The sequence below is a fragment of the Amblyraja radiata genome, chromosome 13, assembly GCF_010909765.2.
Source record: "Amblyraja radiata isolate CabotCenter1 chromosome 13, sAmbRad1.1.pri, whole genome shotgun sequence".
NCBI lineage: Eukaryota > Metazoa > Chordata > Chondrichthyes > Rajiformes > Rajidae > Amblyraja > Amblyraja radiata.
This window is the reverse complement of record NC_045968.1, coordinates 4855076-4873001: the sequence shown is the minus strand read 5'-3', so window position 1 is coordinate 4873001 and position 17926 is coordinate 4855076. Positions and strand designations below refer to the sequence as shown.

The 17926-nt window shown below is 42.7% G+C and overlaps 1 protein-coding gene across 1 annotated transcript in view; it reads left to right on the top strand.

Moving 5' to 3' along the window:
• epha4 (EPH receptor A4) overlaps window positions 1-17926 on the top strand; it is a 132795-nt gene that overhangs the window by 85021 nt on the left and 29848 nt on the right. Inside the window, exons 6-9 of the mRNA XM_033031115.1 lie at window positions 7347-7471; window positions 8297-8456; window positions 10508-10619; window positions 16775-16839. Of these exons, the coding sequence (XP_032887006.1) occupies window positions 7347-7471; window positions 8297-8456; window positions 10508-10619; window positions 16775-16839 (462 nt within the window). The remainder of the gene's footprint in view (window positions 1-7346; window positions 7472-8296; window positions 8457-10507; window positions 10620-16774; window positions 16840-17926) is intronic.

The following is a 17926-nucleotide window of genomic DNA, read 5'->3' as shown; positions in this document are numbered from 1 at the left end:
GTCAACCTATGTCAACCGGTGACAGGTACCGGCGACTGAATTGTCTTCAGTTGCCTTCAGTTGTCGCCGACAGGGTCATTGCTTGTCGTAGGTTGTCACGGGTGGACGTAGGTTGACTTTGGTTGTCGTAGGTTGTCATCTGTGTGGTCTTAGGTTGGCGTAGGTGTGGTCATAGAAACATAGAAACATAGAAATTAGGTGCAGGAGTAGGCCATTCGGCCCTTCGAGCCTGCACCGCCATTCAATATGATCATGGCTGATCATCCAACTCAGTATCCCGTACCTGCCTTCTCTCCATACCCTCTGATCCCCTTAGCCACAAGGGCCACATCTAACTCCCTCTTAAATATAGCCAATGAACTGGCCTCGACTACCCTCTGTGGCAGAGAGTTCCAGAGATTCACCACTCTCTGTGTGAAAAAAGTTCTTCTCATCTCGGTTTTAAAGGATTTCCCCCTTATCCTTTAGCTGTGACCCCTTGTCCTGGACTTCCCCAACATCTGGAGCAATCTTCCTGCATCTAGCCTGTCCAACCCCTTAAGAATTTTATAAGTTTCTATAAGATCCCCTCTCAATCTCCTAAATTCTAGAGAGTATAAACCAAGTCTATCCAGTCTTTCTTCATAAGACAGTCCTGACATCCCAGGAATCAGTCTGGTGAACCTTCTCTGCACTCCCTCTAGGGCAATAATGTCCTTCCTCAGATTAGGAGACCAAAACTGTACGCAATACTCCAGGTGTGGTCTCACCAAGACCCTGTACAACTGCAGTAGAACCTCCCTGCTCCTATACTCAAATCCTTTTGCTATGAAAGCTAACATACCATTCGCTTTCTTCACTGCCTGCTGCACCTGCATGCCTACTTTCAATGACTGGTGTACCATGACACCCAGGTCTCGCTGCATCTCCCCTTTTCCTAGTCGGCCACCATTTAGATGGTCGTTGGCGGACGTCCTAAGTCGCGATGATTGGGCCGCCGGTTGTCGGTAGCTTGCCGTAGCTTGACGTCGACTAGCTGGTAGGTTGTTGTAGATTTTGTCATAGGGGGATCCAGTTGCCGTTTATTCAGTGACCTGCTACGACTGTGACAGTCGCCGGCAGTCGCCAAAAAAACCGCTTAAGCGGGACAGGCCCATAACTCGGAAGGTCAGGCAGCATCTCTGAAAAAAAAGGATGGGTGATGGTTTGGGCCTGAACCCTTCCTCGTACAGGAAAGAACAGAGTCTGAGGGAGGGTTCCGACTGAAAACATCACTCATCCTTTTCCTCCAGAGATGCTGCCTGACCTGCTGAGTCTGTGTCTATCTTCGGTATAAACCAGCATCGGCAGTTCATTCCTGCACAGTGTGTTTAACATCAGCTGAACTCATCGAATGCAAGTCGTGTCAAAAATACCCAAGGCATACATTCAATGACACCACCTTGCTCAAGTCATGAATCTTTATGAACAAATATTAAATTCTTACCCTTCTTAAGAATTAAAGAAACAAGTAGAAGCGGAAGCAACAGAAAAGTATGGGGGATTCAGTTAATGCTTGGATATGACTCTGAGTTCACATAATGCTTTCTGTTATCTGAAAGCACTGCTTAAGCTTCACCCATTTAAAGCCCCACCCAACCTGTCCATTATTCCATGTCCTTTAACCAACAGTAGCAAGTCTGTATCGACAAAAGTGCTGTAAGTGGACACTGTATTATGCACGATATAGAGAATTACTAGAATTAACATGGGATCCAGGGGAACGCACCACACAGGATCAATGTTCAAGAAACATGAACATTGCTAAAACCAGCCCTGCACTGATCACTCATAGTAAAAGTCTAAATTATTCTATACTTCCCACGTCTCTGGAGGTTCTCAAATTCATTTTTTGTTGATTTGTTTTGACATGATTGATTTGAGAACACAAATGGACGTGCTTAATTGTTAAGGATAGCCATAACACATTCGAAGTACAGATGACATATTTCGACCAAATCTATTTACTGGAATAGAGCAGCAGTTCCAGCAAAATGATCAATGAGCTGGACGTCTTGATGGAAAGGTTCGGTAAAAGGTTAACTCCTTACTTCTTAGTTTGTGTGAGGATTTTTCCCCCTCTCTATTTAGCAGTGCAACTACTTTTATTTGAGAAACTGGAAACTTTAATGAGTTTGCAATTTAATTTAAGCAACAAAAAAATATATTAAAAAATCCTGCACTGCATCTTTGCATTTAATTTTTCTGGTCAATGAGTTTAAAATTGGGTCCACGTGAAACACAAAATGAATATGGAAAATGCCGTTTATCTTTAAAACTTGTCACTTGCAAATTGCTTTCCAGCAGAATGCTTTGTTTTGATGTTTATATTGGAGGCCAACTCTGAAGGAAATATATGCAGTAGCATGCCATGTTTGTCTTGGCAGGTCATAAGTCTTCATTACCAGATTTTAAGAAAACACACGCATTTGATGAATTGAAGGCAGAAACAAATAAACACTGTTTTGTTACGTAGAAATACTTTTTACTCTCGGAATTTGAAAACCCTTTCAATTAATATCTGAAACAGAAACAATGTCAAAACTACATTTTCTCTTCCATGTTATTGCTGCTGCACACATTATACAGTCATATTTTAGTTTAGAGGTACAGAGTGGAAGCAGGCCCTTTGGCCCACCAAGTCTGCGCCGATCAGCGTTCCCCGCACACTCACCCTATCCTACACACACTAGCCAGGGACAATTTACGTTTATAGCAAGCCAATTAACCTACAAACCTGTACGTCTTTGGAGTGTGGGAGAAAACCGGAGATCCCGGAGAAACCCCGCGCAGGTCACGGGGAGAATGTACAAACTCACGGGGATCTAATTGAAACATATAAGGTTGTTATAGGCTTGGACACGCTAGAGGCAGGAAATGTGTTCCCGATGTTGGGGGAGTCCAGAACCAGGTAGCAATGTTACAAAATTTTGAGATTTAAAAAATCAAGTCTGCAATTTATCCCATCAGATAAAGCATAAAAATAAGTTTAATTTGACACCTAATTCACTTTCATATCTCAAGTATTAAAAAAGTTATGGCCATTTTCATACTGGGAAATGAGCATCTTGTTCCCTATTGATTTTCTATGGACATAACAAAAAAGCTGTGATCGTGAACAGTCAAAAGCCCATAACCTTCTTAAAAATTAAGAGAACTGAATGAAATTTTCAGTTATCATAGATTGAAGCATTCTGAAACAAATATAAAATAATCTTACTTGGATGACCTGAAATTAAAGCATATAATTAGTTAGTTACCTAATTGTAGCTAATTTCAGACTTCAATTACTAGATCTAAACCTATCTATTTCTTAATAAATGATTAACATTTTTAAATAGCCTAAATGTCCAAATAATATTCACAAATAATTCACAATAAAACATGATTTTTAAATCTCATTTACATTAATTTATAGACCAAATGGAAGGAATTTAGTGTTTAATTGCTGTAAATAAATGCCCATTTAAATCAGCTTTCTAGTGGGATCCTGTGAACGCGCTGGTTTAGAACGTTCACATTGCGGTAGATTTGTGCCCCAAATGCCGAGAAAAATACTGCGGGATATAATGGGCCCAAAATGAGCTACTCGCAATATTAAACTTTGTATAAAGGGATCTTTAGAAGCCCTTTTTAATGTAAAAATATACAACTTACCTTCTATTATTTGCTTTATGAGACCCTGCGGTTGCTGGTGGTCGCGGGTTTAGAGATTGATTTTTAAACTACTATAACTATTATACGAGGCCTTTAAAACTAATAATAGCTTTTGCGACGGGGTCTTTCAGCGATTTTTCGTTAATAATTAACTAGGCTGAACATCTTCGATTTGAACAGCCTAGAGAAAATCGCGTTTTAAACCCGCCCCCTCTAAACGGCGCCAAAATCGCGCACACCCGCAGCGACAGATTTTCAGCGACGCTTCAGGTAGGCTTTGCAACATACCTAAACCAGGGGCCACAGTTTATGAATAAGGAGTAAGCCATTTAGAACGGAGACGAGGAAACACTTTTTCTCACAGAGAGTGGTGAGTCTGTGGAATTCTCTGCCTCAGAGGGCGGTGGAGGCAGGTTCTCTGGATGCTTTCAAGAGAGAGCTAGATAGGGCTCTTAAAAATAGCGGAGTCAGGGGATATGGGGAGAAGGCAGGAACGGGGTACTGATTGGGGATGATCAGCAGTGATCACATTGAATGGACAATTGTCTATTGTCTATTGTCTAAACTCCGTACAATAGACAATAGATGCAGGAGCAGGCCAGTCGGCCCTTCGAGCCAGCACCGCCATTCAATGTGATCATGATCAATGTGATCAATGTGATGATACAAACAAGCACCCGTGGCCAGGATCGAACCCGGGTCTCCGGTGCTGGAAGGGAGCAACTCTACCGCTGCACCACATTGTGACAGTAACATTTCGTATTCTAGCACTTACTCAAGTCCAGTTAAGTACAGAGGGATATATAATTGTAAAGCCCAATATATTTGATGTTACTTCCACAAATTCTGTGTCGAGATACTGTACATCAGGCATATTTTACTGCAAAATAGTTTTGAAATACCTATCAGCTGTTGAAGGGGATCACGGGATACTCTCCATATCTTTGTTATTCAATAAAAATTTGAAACATTATATTCCTCTTCCTCTTCTATGAGTAGAAAGACCTGAGTAATTTTGATCGACAAGAACCTCCAGTGTTTCACTATGCAGAATGGGCTGGCGTTAGATATAGGGTCTAATCATATCTATGCTGTGGCAATGTGTTTGTTGGGTCAATAATTCAATTCAAAGATACTTTATTGTCACATGTACCTGGATGCAGTGAAATTCTTTATTTTTGCATACAATTCACAAAGTACGTATCTGGTGCTAACAACATACTCAGTTTAATACCAATGGCCCCTCTTTGTTCTCGGCTTTGTTTGGAGGGCGGCAAGGTGGCGCGGCTATAGAGCTGTTCCTTACAGCGCCAGAGACCCGGGGTTCAATCTTGACTGCGGGTGCAGTCTGTACAGAAGGTGTACATTCTCCCTGTGACCGTGTGGGTTTATTCCGGGTGCTCCACTGTCCTCCCACACTCCATAGATGTACAGGCTTGCAGGATAATTGGCTTTGGTAAAATTGAAAATTGTCCCGAGTATGTAGGATAATGCTAGTGTATGGGGTGACCGCTAGTTGGCACAGACTCGGCGGGCCAAACGGCCTGTTTCTGCATTGTATCTCCAAAGCCTAAACATGGAATATTTCGCTTGTGGCTTTATCATAAGTATTTGTAAACTTTGCTTGAAGATAATCCACCCAAAAACAAGCAATGTGACTGGTAACACCATTAGAAATATTACAAAAAACAATAAAATAGCTACAAATATTTCCTCTGTATCATAGCAAAAGATATCAGAAAAGTTGCTATAACCATTTGAATTAACATCATAATTGCTCAGTTCAAGTCAAGAGTCAAGAGAGTTTATTGACAGGACAATGAAATTCTTGCTTTGCTTCAGTACACCAGAACATAGTAGGCATTGACTACAAAACAGATCAGTGTGTCCATATACCATTATATACGTAAATACACACATGAATAAATAAACTGATAAGTTAAGATACAACTTACAACAGACCCTTTGGCCCACGATGCCGGTAAACTAATCTCTGCCTGCATATGCTCTATATCCATATCCTTCCATTCATTGCATATCATGTGCCTATCCAAAATCTATTTAAATGCCACCATCGCACTTGCCTCCCCCACCACTTGTGGCAGTACGTTCCATGCAACCACCAAATATTGCGGTAAAAAAAAAGCCCCACGCATTTCCTTTAAAATTTGCCCTTCTCACCTTAAAGCTAAACCCTGCAATCTTTGACATTTCCATCCTGAGATAAAGTTTCAAACTGTCTACCCTATCGGTCGCCTTTCATAGTTGTATCTACTCCCATCAGGTGTGTCCCCTCAGCCACAGATTCTCCAGTGCAAAAAAAACAAGTTTGTTGAAATCACTGATCTATTTAATAAGACTGTAAAAAAAGCCTTTCATTTACAAGGCTTGAAAACATTCCTTAAAGCGAAGATAGACACAAAATGCTAGAGTAACTCACCGGGACAGGCAGCATCTCTGGAGAGAACGATTGGGTGACGTTTCGTTTTGTGTCGTGACCCTACTTGTGAAATCTGAAGAAGGGTCTCGACCCGAAAAGTCACCCATTCCTTCTCTCCAGAGTTACTCCACCATTTTGTGTCTTTCTTCAGTTTAAACCAGCATCTACAGTTCCTTCCTACACATTCCTTTACGTGATTTGTGGCCAATTAACTATTTGTTGAAGTGTTGTCAGGTAGCAATTTATTTGTCCAGAGCAAGTAAAGGTCCCAGAAATGGAGTAATAAGATAATTTGGTGATCATAAGATAATTTTCTTTAGTGATTTTTATTGAGGGTTTAATATTGATAGGAACATTGTAGATTTTCCCCCTGCATTTCTTTGAAGTAGTGCAATAGGGTATTTTATGTCAATCTGAGAAATCCAGAGAGGACCCGCATTTGACAGCTCATTATAAAGATAGCTCAGCGCAGCACTTCATTCCCCTAGTGCCGCACTGAAGTGTCAACTTTGATTTTTGAGCTCAAGTTGCGAGACTTGAACCCACAACTTTCTGTCTCGGAGACAAGAGAGTTGCGGCAGACAGCACAGGAAGCTGTGACAATCGATGTCGATTTAGCTGTGCTTGGAAGTTGTGGCCTTCTTAGTCGGAATCAATGGCAGCTCGCTTTTGGTACGAAAAAAACTGGTTCTGCGAGACAAATGTTGTTCCCCATTTATTCCGAGGACATCGCTTCATCTCGTGAAATTGGCAAATCACAGCAGGGGCACATCCTTTCGTGACAACAGGAATCAATCTTCAATCAATGCGAAATCATTCGCACAGGCAACAGAAGGCCATGTTCTCACTTGACCTGCAAATGGATTTCCTAAGATTCATCATTCTTAAAACCGAAAAAGCTAGCATATTTTACCCCTGTCTTCCTTTTTAAGATCACATTAACATTTTGAAGTCCGATGTCAAAAACGTGTGAAAAAATGTACATAAATTTACAAAATTATGAATCTCTGGGAAAAGATAAATCTTTACGCATATGAACTTATTGCATTAACTTGTCAAGAATGCAGCTGAGCTGGAAACCCCGGGTATATACAATAAGAAAAGGGATTGCATGTCTCTGAAATCATTTAAAAAATGCCTGCACAACGCATATGGGGGATTATTTGTGAAGTCTTTCATTTAGCTGGGGGATTAATTTCCAAAAGTAAACTGATGTATTTACTCCTTTCAGCCCCATCTTCTGTTGCAATAATCCAGGCCAAGGAGGTAACAAGGCATGGCGTCACTTTGGCTTGGCCAGAACCTGAGAGGCCAAATGGTGTAATCCTCGAATACGAGATCAAGTACTATGAAAAGGTTTGTGATCATTTACGGACGTAATATAACATTCCAGATCATTGAGTGTTCGCTACTGTATATCACCATGTACAATTGAGGATTGCAGCTATGTATTTAATTTTGTTGCCTATTTAAAAATGATCTTCCTGTTTGCTCCTTAAAAACAAATGAAGGTCTATAGATGACTAAAGATGCAGCTTGCAAGGCAAACTCCCATTGCAGTTCCACTAAGCTCTGAAGGATTGTGTCAGTAAACTTGCTTTTACCATCCCCTTTCGTCATAATTCAGCACATCCTTGATACTGGACTAAAGCATATTGTGTTAGTTTAGACATACAGCATGGAAACAGGCCCTTCGGCCTAATGAGACCACGCTGACCATCGATCACCAGTTCGCACTGATTCTGTGTTGTCCCACGCCCACTCTCTACACACTGGGGGCAATTTTACCGAGGGCCAATTAACCCACAAACCCGCACGTCTTTGGGATGTGGGAGGAAACCGGAGCACGCGGAGAAAGCCCACACGGTCACGGGGGAGAATGCGCAAAGTCCGCACATACCGCACGAGAGGTCAGGATCGAGCTTGGATCTCTGGTGCTGTGAAGCACCAGCTGTGTCACCATGCCGCCCCTCATCTTATTCAAGTTTGAGAGCTAATTCATAACTTATAGCAGCAGAATGAAGCCATTCGGCCCATCGAGTCGAGTCCGCCATTCAATCAAGGCTGATCTACCTTCTCCTCAACCCCATTCTCCTGCCTTCTCCCCTTAGCCCATTGTTCAATTCATTTATTGTTTAATTGGTTCATTTTTAATATATTACGCCTTATTTCTACACACAGGATCAGAATGAACGTAGCTACAGGATTGTTAAAACGCTCTCAAGGAATGCGGAAATCACAGGCTTGAACCCGCTAACGGCCTACATGTTCCATGTTCGTGCCCGCACGGCAGCTGGATATGGCGAGTTCAGTGCTCCGTTTCAGTTTATAACTAACTCAGGTATTAAGCAATTCAGACATTGTTTCAGTCAGTGCTTGGTTTTACATAGATACATAGATACACAGCAAATAGATGCAGGAGTAGGCCATTCAGCCTTCCGAGCCTGGTCATGGCTGATCATCCACAATCAGTACCCCGAGCCTGCCTTCTCCCCATATCCCTTGATTCCTCTAGCCCTAAGAGCTCTATCTAACTCTCTTTTGAAAGTATCCAGTCAATCCGCCTCCACTGCCTTCTCAGGGAGAGAATTCCACAGATTCACAACTCTCTGGGTGAAAATGTTTTTCCTCATCTCCGTTCTAAATGGTGATACCCCTTATTCGTAAACTGTAGCCCCTGGTTCTGGACTCCTCCAAAATTGGGAAAAATTTCCTGCGTCTAGCGTGTCCAATCCCCTAATAATTTATATGTTTCAATAAGATTCCCTCTCATCCTTCTAAATTCCAGTGAATACAAGCCCAGTCGTTCCATTCTTTCATCATATGACAGTCCCGCCATCCCGGGAATTAACCTCGTGAACCTAAGTTGCACCCTCTCAATAGCAAGAATGTCCTTCCTCAAATTAGGAGACCAAAACTACACACAATACGCCAGGTGTGGTCTCACCGGGGCCCTGTTCAATTGCAGAAGGACCTCTTTGTTCCTATACTCTCTTGGTTTAGAGATGCAACGTGGAAACAGGCCCTTCGACCCAACAATCCGCGTCGACCAGCGACCACCCCATACACTCGGGACAATTTTTTTTTCACAATCTTTGCCGAAACCAATTAACCTACAAACCCGTGGAGTGTGGGAGATAACCAGATAAAACTCATGCTGTTATGTGGAGAACGTACTAACTCCTTATAGAGAGCACCCGTAGTCAGGATCGAACCCGGGCCACTGATGGCGAATCTACCGCTGTGCCACCGTGACGCCGCTGTGCCGTTCCCATCGATTGTCTTAAGTTACTTTGCACATAGTATTGAGCCAAGCTGAGCTCACATCTGTAAGCAACTTCCTCCCATAGATAAGCATCTGTGTCCCTTTGACAATTTGCAACCCTTGTGCAGCAGTGAGTACCAATAAGCTATTCAAATATAGTCGGAAGGAACTGCAGATGCTGGTTTAAACCGAAGATAGGCACAAATAGCTGGAGTAACTCAGCGGGCCAGGCAGCATCTCTGGATAGAAGTGATAGGGTTGAGACCCTTCTTCAGACTGTCATGGGAGAGGGGGGGGGTACAAAGATAAGGAAGTGCAAGGTGTGAAAATGAGACAATGGGGATGGAGATCAAGGAACATGTAGAATAGATCACAGGTAGACACAAAAAGCTGGAGAAACTCAGCATCTCTGGAGGCAGCATCTCTGGAGAGAAGGAATGGGTGACGTTTCGGGCCGAGACCCTTCTTCAGACTTGATAATAGATCATTGTTAGCTCGGGGAAGGTAACAACAAAGAAACAGAGATAAAATGTAAACAAGGACAGTCGGACTAGTCGGAGAACTGGGAAGGGGGGAGGGATGGAGAGTGAGGGAAGGCATGGGTGTCAGCGGATGTCCTGGCTGAGCCTAGATGCGTTTAACAAAGGGACAGAATTAACTCGGGCAGATGTGATTATATTCTTCTGAAATGAGCCAAGTTAACATTATAAATAAGACAAAATGTGCTGAAGTAACTCAGCGGGTCAGGCAGCTTCTCTGGAGAACATGGATAGGTGACATTTTGGGTCGGGACCCTTCATCAGACTGAAGGCACGAAGTGGTTAAGGCAGCACCTTTGGAGAGCATGGGTAGGTGGCATTTCAGGTCAAGACCCTTCTTCAGTCCTGACCCAAAATGTCACCCATCCACGCTCTCCAAAGATGCTGCCTAACCGGCTGAGGTCCTCCTGCACTTTGTGTCTTTTTAAAATCCTAAACCAAGATTTGCAGTTCCTTGTATTTACATTTGATTTGATTAAATTCAAAGCTATCTTCAATGCTCCTTTACATATTAAAGCCAGTGTCTTCTTGAAATAGAATCCTGTCTATAGATTAGAAAAGTAACTTGAACATTATGTCCTTCCCCAGCTCCATCGGCTATCATTGGAGAAGGTGCCAGCCCGACGGTTTTGCTCGTGTCTGTGGCTGGAAGTGCAGTCCTGCTTGTCATTCTGATCTCAGCCTTTGTTATAAGCAGGAGGTAAGATTGATTCTCTTTAACTCTGTGCATCAGGACCACTGCAAAGTAAAGACATGCCATTGACTTTTCCTTTCTTCAGACACCTACTATAAAGCTTTTAAGCAAAGCCAATATTTATTGTGTGGGAAGGAACTGCAGATGCTGGTTTAAAACTGAAGACGGACACAAAATGCTGGAGTAGCTCAGCGGGACAGGCAGCGTCACTGGAGAGAAGGAATGGGTGTCATTTTACCTACGAAACTTACAAAATTCTTAGGGGGTTGGACAGGCTAGATGCAGGATAATTGTTCCCGATGTTGGGGAAGTCCAGGACAAGGGGTCACAGTTTAAGGATAAAGGAGAAATCCTTAGGACCGAGATGAGAAAAACATTTTTCACACAGAGAGTGGTGAATCTCTGGAACTCTCTGCCACAGAAGGTAGTTGAGGCCAGTTCATTGGCTATATTTAAGAGGGATTTACATGTGGCCCTTGTGGCTAAAGGGATCAGGGAATATGGAGAGAAGGCAAGTACAGGATACTGAGTTGGATGATCAGCCATGATCATATTGAATGGCGGTGCAGGCTCGAAGGGCCGAATGGCCTACTCCTGTACCTATTTTCTATGTTTCTATGTTTCGGGTCGGAACTGCAAATGCTGGTTAAGGGAAAAAAAGCACAAAAGTGCAGGAGTATCTCAGCCGGTTAAGCAGCATCTCTGGAGAGCGTGGATGCGTGACACTTTGGGTGGGGAATGAAGAAGGGTCTCGACACGAAACGTCACCCATTCCTTCCCTCCAGTAATTATTGTCTATTTGTAAAGTCCCTTGTACAGGCAGTGGTGTATTGACTTGTTGAACCACTGCACACCTTGTGGGGAGGTTACTCCAGGACTTTGACTCAGTGACAGGCAATGGGACAATCGCTGACTTCCAAGTCTAGATGTTGCTCGACCTCAAAGGCTGTTTAATGGCGAGAGTATTTTTAGTTTGGAGATGCCATGTGGAAATAAGCCCTTCGGCCCTCCGAATCATCGCTGACCAGCACTCACCCAACCCAGTACACCAGCTCTATTCTACACACTAGGGACAATTTTTACAGAAAGCCATTCAACCTACAAACCTGCACATCTTTGAAATGTGGGAGGAAGCCGGTGCACCCAGAGAAAAAAAAACCCTGTTCCCAGGGAGAACGTACAAACTCTGTACAGACCGCACCCATAGTCAGGATTGAACCCGGGTCTCTGGCAGTGTAAGGCAGCAACTCTACCGCTGTGCCACCGTGCTGCCCTTTGTACCCACTGCCCTCTCGGTCGTTGCGATGCTATTGAGGAAGTGCTGATGATTTTATGCTGTCCATCTTGTTGTTACACATTGCCACCAGAATGCATGAGTGGTAGAGAATGTGAGCATTTATATTGGTGGATAGAGTGGACAGCTTTGTCTTAAATTGGCCAGCTGCTCCAAAGATATTGGAGCCACATTCATTTGGGGACATGGGAGTGTATTCCTTTTTATTTTTTTTTTAATATTTTTATTTATTAGAAGTACAGTAGTACAAGCCACATGTACCTTATTACATTTATTGTACCCCTTCATTTTTTAAGCTTTAAGGAAAGATAGAAATAAAGAAAGTAAATAAAGTGAGAGAGAGTCGTGTTAGTGTGAAAGAGTGATCAAAAAGAAAAACCCATTAAGCAAAGAGTTAGGGAAAAAAAGTTCAGAAATAGACCATAGAAAAGAAGGAAAGAAAAAGAAACACAAGCTCTATTATGAAAACTGCGCAAAAAGGGATATACCAACTTCGTATTTTTCATCCCCCCTTACCAGATCCTGACACCATTTCTTTTTTTAAAGTATTGTTGCACCTTATACTTGTAGTAAGTCGATAAATGCAGACCACGTCTTTTGGGAGAGTATTCCATAGCTCTTCTGGACGTTCGTTGTGGATGGTGGAAGGGCAGACAATGGGGATTCAAGAAGATGGGCGCAAAATGCTGGAGGAACTCAGCGGGAGAGGCAGCATCTCTGGAGAGAAGGAACGGGTGTAGTTTCGGGTTGAAACCTTTCTTGAGACTCGACCCAAAACATCAACCATTCCTTCTCTCCAGGCCCGTTTTGTGTCTATCTTTGGCGTAAACCGGCATCTGCAGTTCCTTCCTCCACATCACATCAAGAGCTGAGTCACTCACCACAGAATATCCAAAGATAGAGTCTTGATGCAGATAGAGTGATCTGATCTGATAGGGTCACATGCAAAACAAAGCATGACAGTAATAAACCTAAATCTGGGCTTACGCAAAAGGGAATATTTCTGATAGGGTGAAGTTAATGTGGCTGAGCTGATCCCTATTTTAGTGGAGCTGTCTTATCATCTTAACTTTGATCAACCTTGTTTTAAGGTTGATCATATCTCTATCTTAATAACAAGGCACCAAAATTACTCAGGGCCAGAATGGGAAGTAGCAAATCATGTTTAAAACTCCACTGTATTGTCCTTTCTTCTAGAGTGAAGATCAGTGGTGTTGTAAACTAGGCTAATGACAAGGGGGAGAGAGTAACCATGAAATTACATTTCCAGTGGGAGAGAAGAAAGTTGAAAAGCAAAACAAAATGCCTACAATCTACCAATTTGTCCTCTTCTTCATCTTGCGTGTGGCGAGCACAGCCTAAAGTTGTAGGGCAACCTGTTCTATATGATCTTATTTGATTATGCACGGCATACAGGCTGATTGCATTCGTTGAAACAGGAAGGTTGCAATCTTCCACCCTACCAATTTTTCTGATATTTCCAAAGGAAAATTCCATACATTGCAACAAAAAAATAAATCTGAAACTCAAGACTTCAGTGTTCATTAAATGTCCCCCCCCCCCCAGGGTTTATGATACAATTTAAAAAAGATATACTAATTTGCACTGACCTGGGAATTAATATTACAGCAAAATATAACTATACACTGATCGCTTCAAATCTCCAAAATACTCTGCAGGTCGCTTGTATTTCTTCTTGCCAAGCTACAACTCTAATTGGTAACCTTGAAACATCTGTCAGGTTATATTATTTTGAGTAAGGCATCATGAATAATAATTTCACAGAGACATTGTAACCTGAAGCTGTTTCGAGGATGAAAAGCAAAAAGTAACAGACAGCATAATTTGGTGAGAAATCTTTATTAAGAGCCATTGCAATGGGATGCATCCATGACAGGCCCGGGCGTTCAATAGCTGGTCTATTTGTTGCGATGGCCTCATTATTTAAGACAGGATTGACGGCATTATTCATTGGGATTCTAATTATGACATGTCCACGAAGGAACATTGAGATTCATTGAGTGTTGAGGCTGATAATTCTGTATGCTGTAAATACTGCCATAATTCTGCCTTTGGTAAATGGGATCTGGTAAAACGGACCGCTGCTTCGAAAATGAAACGTCAACCTTTGGCCTCATTGATTTTGTTCGTATCGGGCAGAAAATTGTCAAAGAGGGGGTAACCAGTCAGGGGCATATTTGCCATGTCGGGAGAAATCTTGTGCATTCGATGTTCAAAGGCAGACTACTGTTTATAATGCTGCAGAGATGCCGTAAATCTGGTGATAACAGGCGTAAGCTCGTAGATTGCAATAAATCAAGGAGAGAAATCAATTGGATTCAGCCCCTTGCCTTTTTAAAAATTGCTTTTTATTTAGAAGTCCTTCATCACTGTTTACTCAAGGGAGAGACGACTAATCTGTCAAAAGTTAAAATTGACAGCAGCACTAATCTGTAATAAACTTGGGGGGGAAAAAATAAATAGGGTATGTTTGCAGGGCTGTGGAACAAGTCAATAGTGAAATAAGTAATAGCATTGGACAGGGATGTCATGGGACTAATTTCATTTAAAAAAAAACAATGACACACAGGTTTCCTGTGCACCATCGCTGTACAGTGGATGATAAAACTGAACAGGAACAAGTTTATTCAAGCTCAGTTCCGATTCCTTTCACTTGACTCAATATTAGGATTTGGGTGTGTTGTGTAGAGAATTAATTTTGTATTAGGATTCCAGGCGAATTTAAGAGTTGAGCGTGATACATTTCTGATTTTTTTTTTGAGGACCGGCACAGTGGTGCACCAGCAGAGTTTTGCTGCCTCCACTGCACCAGAGATTCAGGTTCGTTCCTGACTACAGGTGCTGTCTGTACGGAGTTTGCACAATTTCCCTGTGACCGTGTGGGTTTTCTCCGGGTGCTCCCACGTTCCAAAGATGTGCAGATTTGTAGGGTAATTGGCTTCTGTAAATTGTCCCCAGAGCGTAGGTTGGAACTAGTGTTGGTTGGCGCGGACTTGGTGGGCCGAAGGGCCTGTTTCCATGCTGCATTGCTAAAAGTTTAAAAAAAATAATGCTGGTCATAACAAAAATGGGCTTGGATGCTACCCATTGCACTAATCACTGCCAACATAAAGCTGATACCCAGTGAAAAGAAGCATTCTATAAATAGCTAACAATGGCCTGCTCTCTTTATCATCGTTACTTTTTTGCATATCTTCAATTCATTGTTCTTTATCTCTCTACATCATCGCCTATACCTCTTGTTTCCCTTTTCCCTGACCAGTCTAACCATTCCTACAGCATTTTATAAATGATCTTTTACATAGAAACATAGAAACATAGAAAATAGGTGCAGGAGGAGGCCATTCGGTCCTTCGAGCCAGCACCGCCATTCATTGTGATCATGGCTGATCGTCCCCTATCAATAACCCGTTCCTGCCTTATCCTCATATCCCTTGACTCCACTAGCCCCTAGAGCTCTATATAACTCTCTCCTAATTCCATCCAGTGACTTGGCCTCCACTGCCCTCTGTGGCAGGGAATTCCACTAATTCACAACTCTCTGGGTGAAAAAGTTATTTCTCACCTCAGTCTTAAATGACCTCCCCTTTACTCTAAGACTGTGGCCCCTGGTTCTGGACTCGCCCAACATTGGGAACATTTTTCCTGCATCTAGCTTGTCCAGTCCTTTTATAATGTTATATGTTTCTATAAGATGACCCCTCATCCTTCTAAACTCCAGTGAATACAAGATTACCTCAGATTGAATGCTCACGTGACACCTGACAAGTGCAAATTAAGTTGTCTCAGGTTGAAGGAGGAACACCTTCCTCTGTGGCATTTGCCTAGCTCAATTATAAAAAGTCACAAACAAAGGTGTCATATCCACCATATCGCATATTCCAATTTTAAAACATTGCAATTTTAAAACATTGCATGACTTTTTAGATTCTTATTTCCCAAATGAGCAAGAGCTCTTGACTGTCAAAATCAATGGTAGGATTTTCTTTTAGCAGCTTAAATCTCTTCATTCCTTTCTCTATATCCTGGTCAATTATCTGTGCTAAATAATGATCTCAGTAATTAGTCTTTCATCAGCTCTCTGCATAATTCAACAGGTTTTACCTCTTCTGTCGATGCTTTAGCAGGAAAGATGAAAGCAAGGGGCCTGACAATATTATCTGTGAAATGTTTACTTATTGCCAATGCTTCTTTTATTCTACTCACTATCTTGACTTTAAGAAAAAAAGTGATAATGGAACCAGCAACAACAAAGCACTGGGGCTTGAGGCTCCCACTGTTTTGCTACACTGAGTGAATCCACAAACTTCATGTTAATACTGGGCTTGTGTTATGCCGTGATACCCTGCGGAGAATGCCCCCTCTGTCTCACTCGTAGCCTGCCCACTCTTCTGACCCCTGCTGCTTATCAAAGCACTCTCTACCTGAGCTCTGTCATTCCACATAAACCTTTCTAATTACATAATTCAAACTGTTACAAAGGCTTCCTTATTCTCTTCGGGCTTTCGTCAGGTAAGCCATCTCCAAACATCAATTTATTTTCCAAGCCTGCAACTGGCTATTAGCATTCATTTCCCTCGCTCAATGGCGGGCTAATGAGTTCTCCAGCTTTCTCAGTGGTTAATGATACACGGCTGTGTCTTTCCCCAGGCAAGGTTCAGCAGGGTGACAGTCACATAGGTATGGACTGGGGGGAGGATAGCCAGACCTATAATTACCAGGCAATAAGGTGCAATTGAATGTTTGAACAGCGAGATTCAGTGCATTCCCAGCCAAGCAGGTGGTCTTGAATTCTTAATTCCCTCCATTGTCATTCATCTTCATGCTTTATTCCCTGTTCCCACAGGCGAAGAAAATACAGTAAGGCCAAGCAAGATGCAGATGAGGAGAAGCATTTACATAATGGACAAGGTATGTGATAGTTGGCAACATTATTTTATATCAGAAAGACAATGCAGGTATTTGCATTTGAACACATAGCCCTTTGTATAATTCTGCTACACTAGGTAACGATGGTATTTCATCCTGAAAGGACACAAAATGCAGGAGTAACTCAACGGGTCAGGCAGCATCTCTGGAGAACATGGATAGGTGATGTTTCGGGTTGGGACCCTTCTTGTATCCATGTTTTCCAGAGATGCTGCCCGACCTGTTGAGTAAAGGGCCTGTCTCACTTGGGCGTCATTTACGCGTCATCATTTACGCGTCACGACGCGTGCGTGGTGACGTGCACGTGATCCGCGCATGGTGCGCATTGCGCGTGCATGGTGTGTGGTGACGTAGGCAATGACACGCAGTCGCGCGCGGCGCCCCAGGATTTTGGGATGCACAAAATCTTCGCACGTGATGCGCAAATGGCGGCCAAGTGGGACAGGCCCTTTCCTCTGTATGTTTCAGTCTGATGAAGGGTCTCGACCCGAAACGTCATCCATTCCTTCTCTCAGGAGATGCTGCCTGTCCCGCTGAGTTGCTCCAGCATGTTATGCCTATCTTCGAGTTACTCCAGCATTTTGTGTCCTTTTGTGACATCCAGGATCCCAGAAAGGACACAGGACGGGAAGTATCTCTGGAGAACATGGATAGGTGACGTTTCAGGGCAGGATCCTACTTCTATCCATGTTCTCCTATCACCTATCCATGTTCTCCAGAGATACTTCCTGACCTGTTGAGTTGCTCCAGCACTTTGTGCCCTTTTGTGGCAACCAGGATCTACAGTTTCTGGCATGTAGCCATTTATCCTGGTGGGGTTTTATTTTTAAGCTTAATTTAGTTTACGATATAGCGTGAACTACATTGTGCACTGTTATTGTCTATTTATTTGTCAATTAAAAAACATATATATACTGCGCTTTTTTGTTGTTTATTATGGGTTTTACGGAGTACAAACTTCACGTGTCTGCTGCTGCAAGACAGAATGTAATTGTTCCGTTTCAGGACGTATGACAATAAAACATTCCTGATTCTCGAAACAGGCCCTTCGGCCCACTGCGTCCACCGA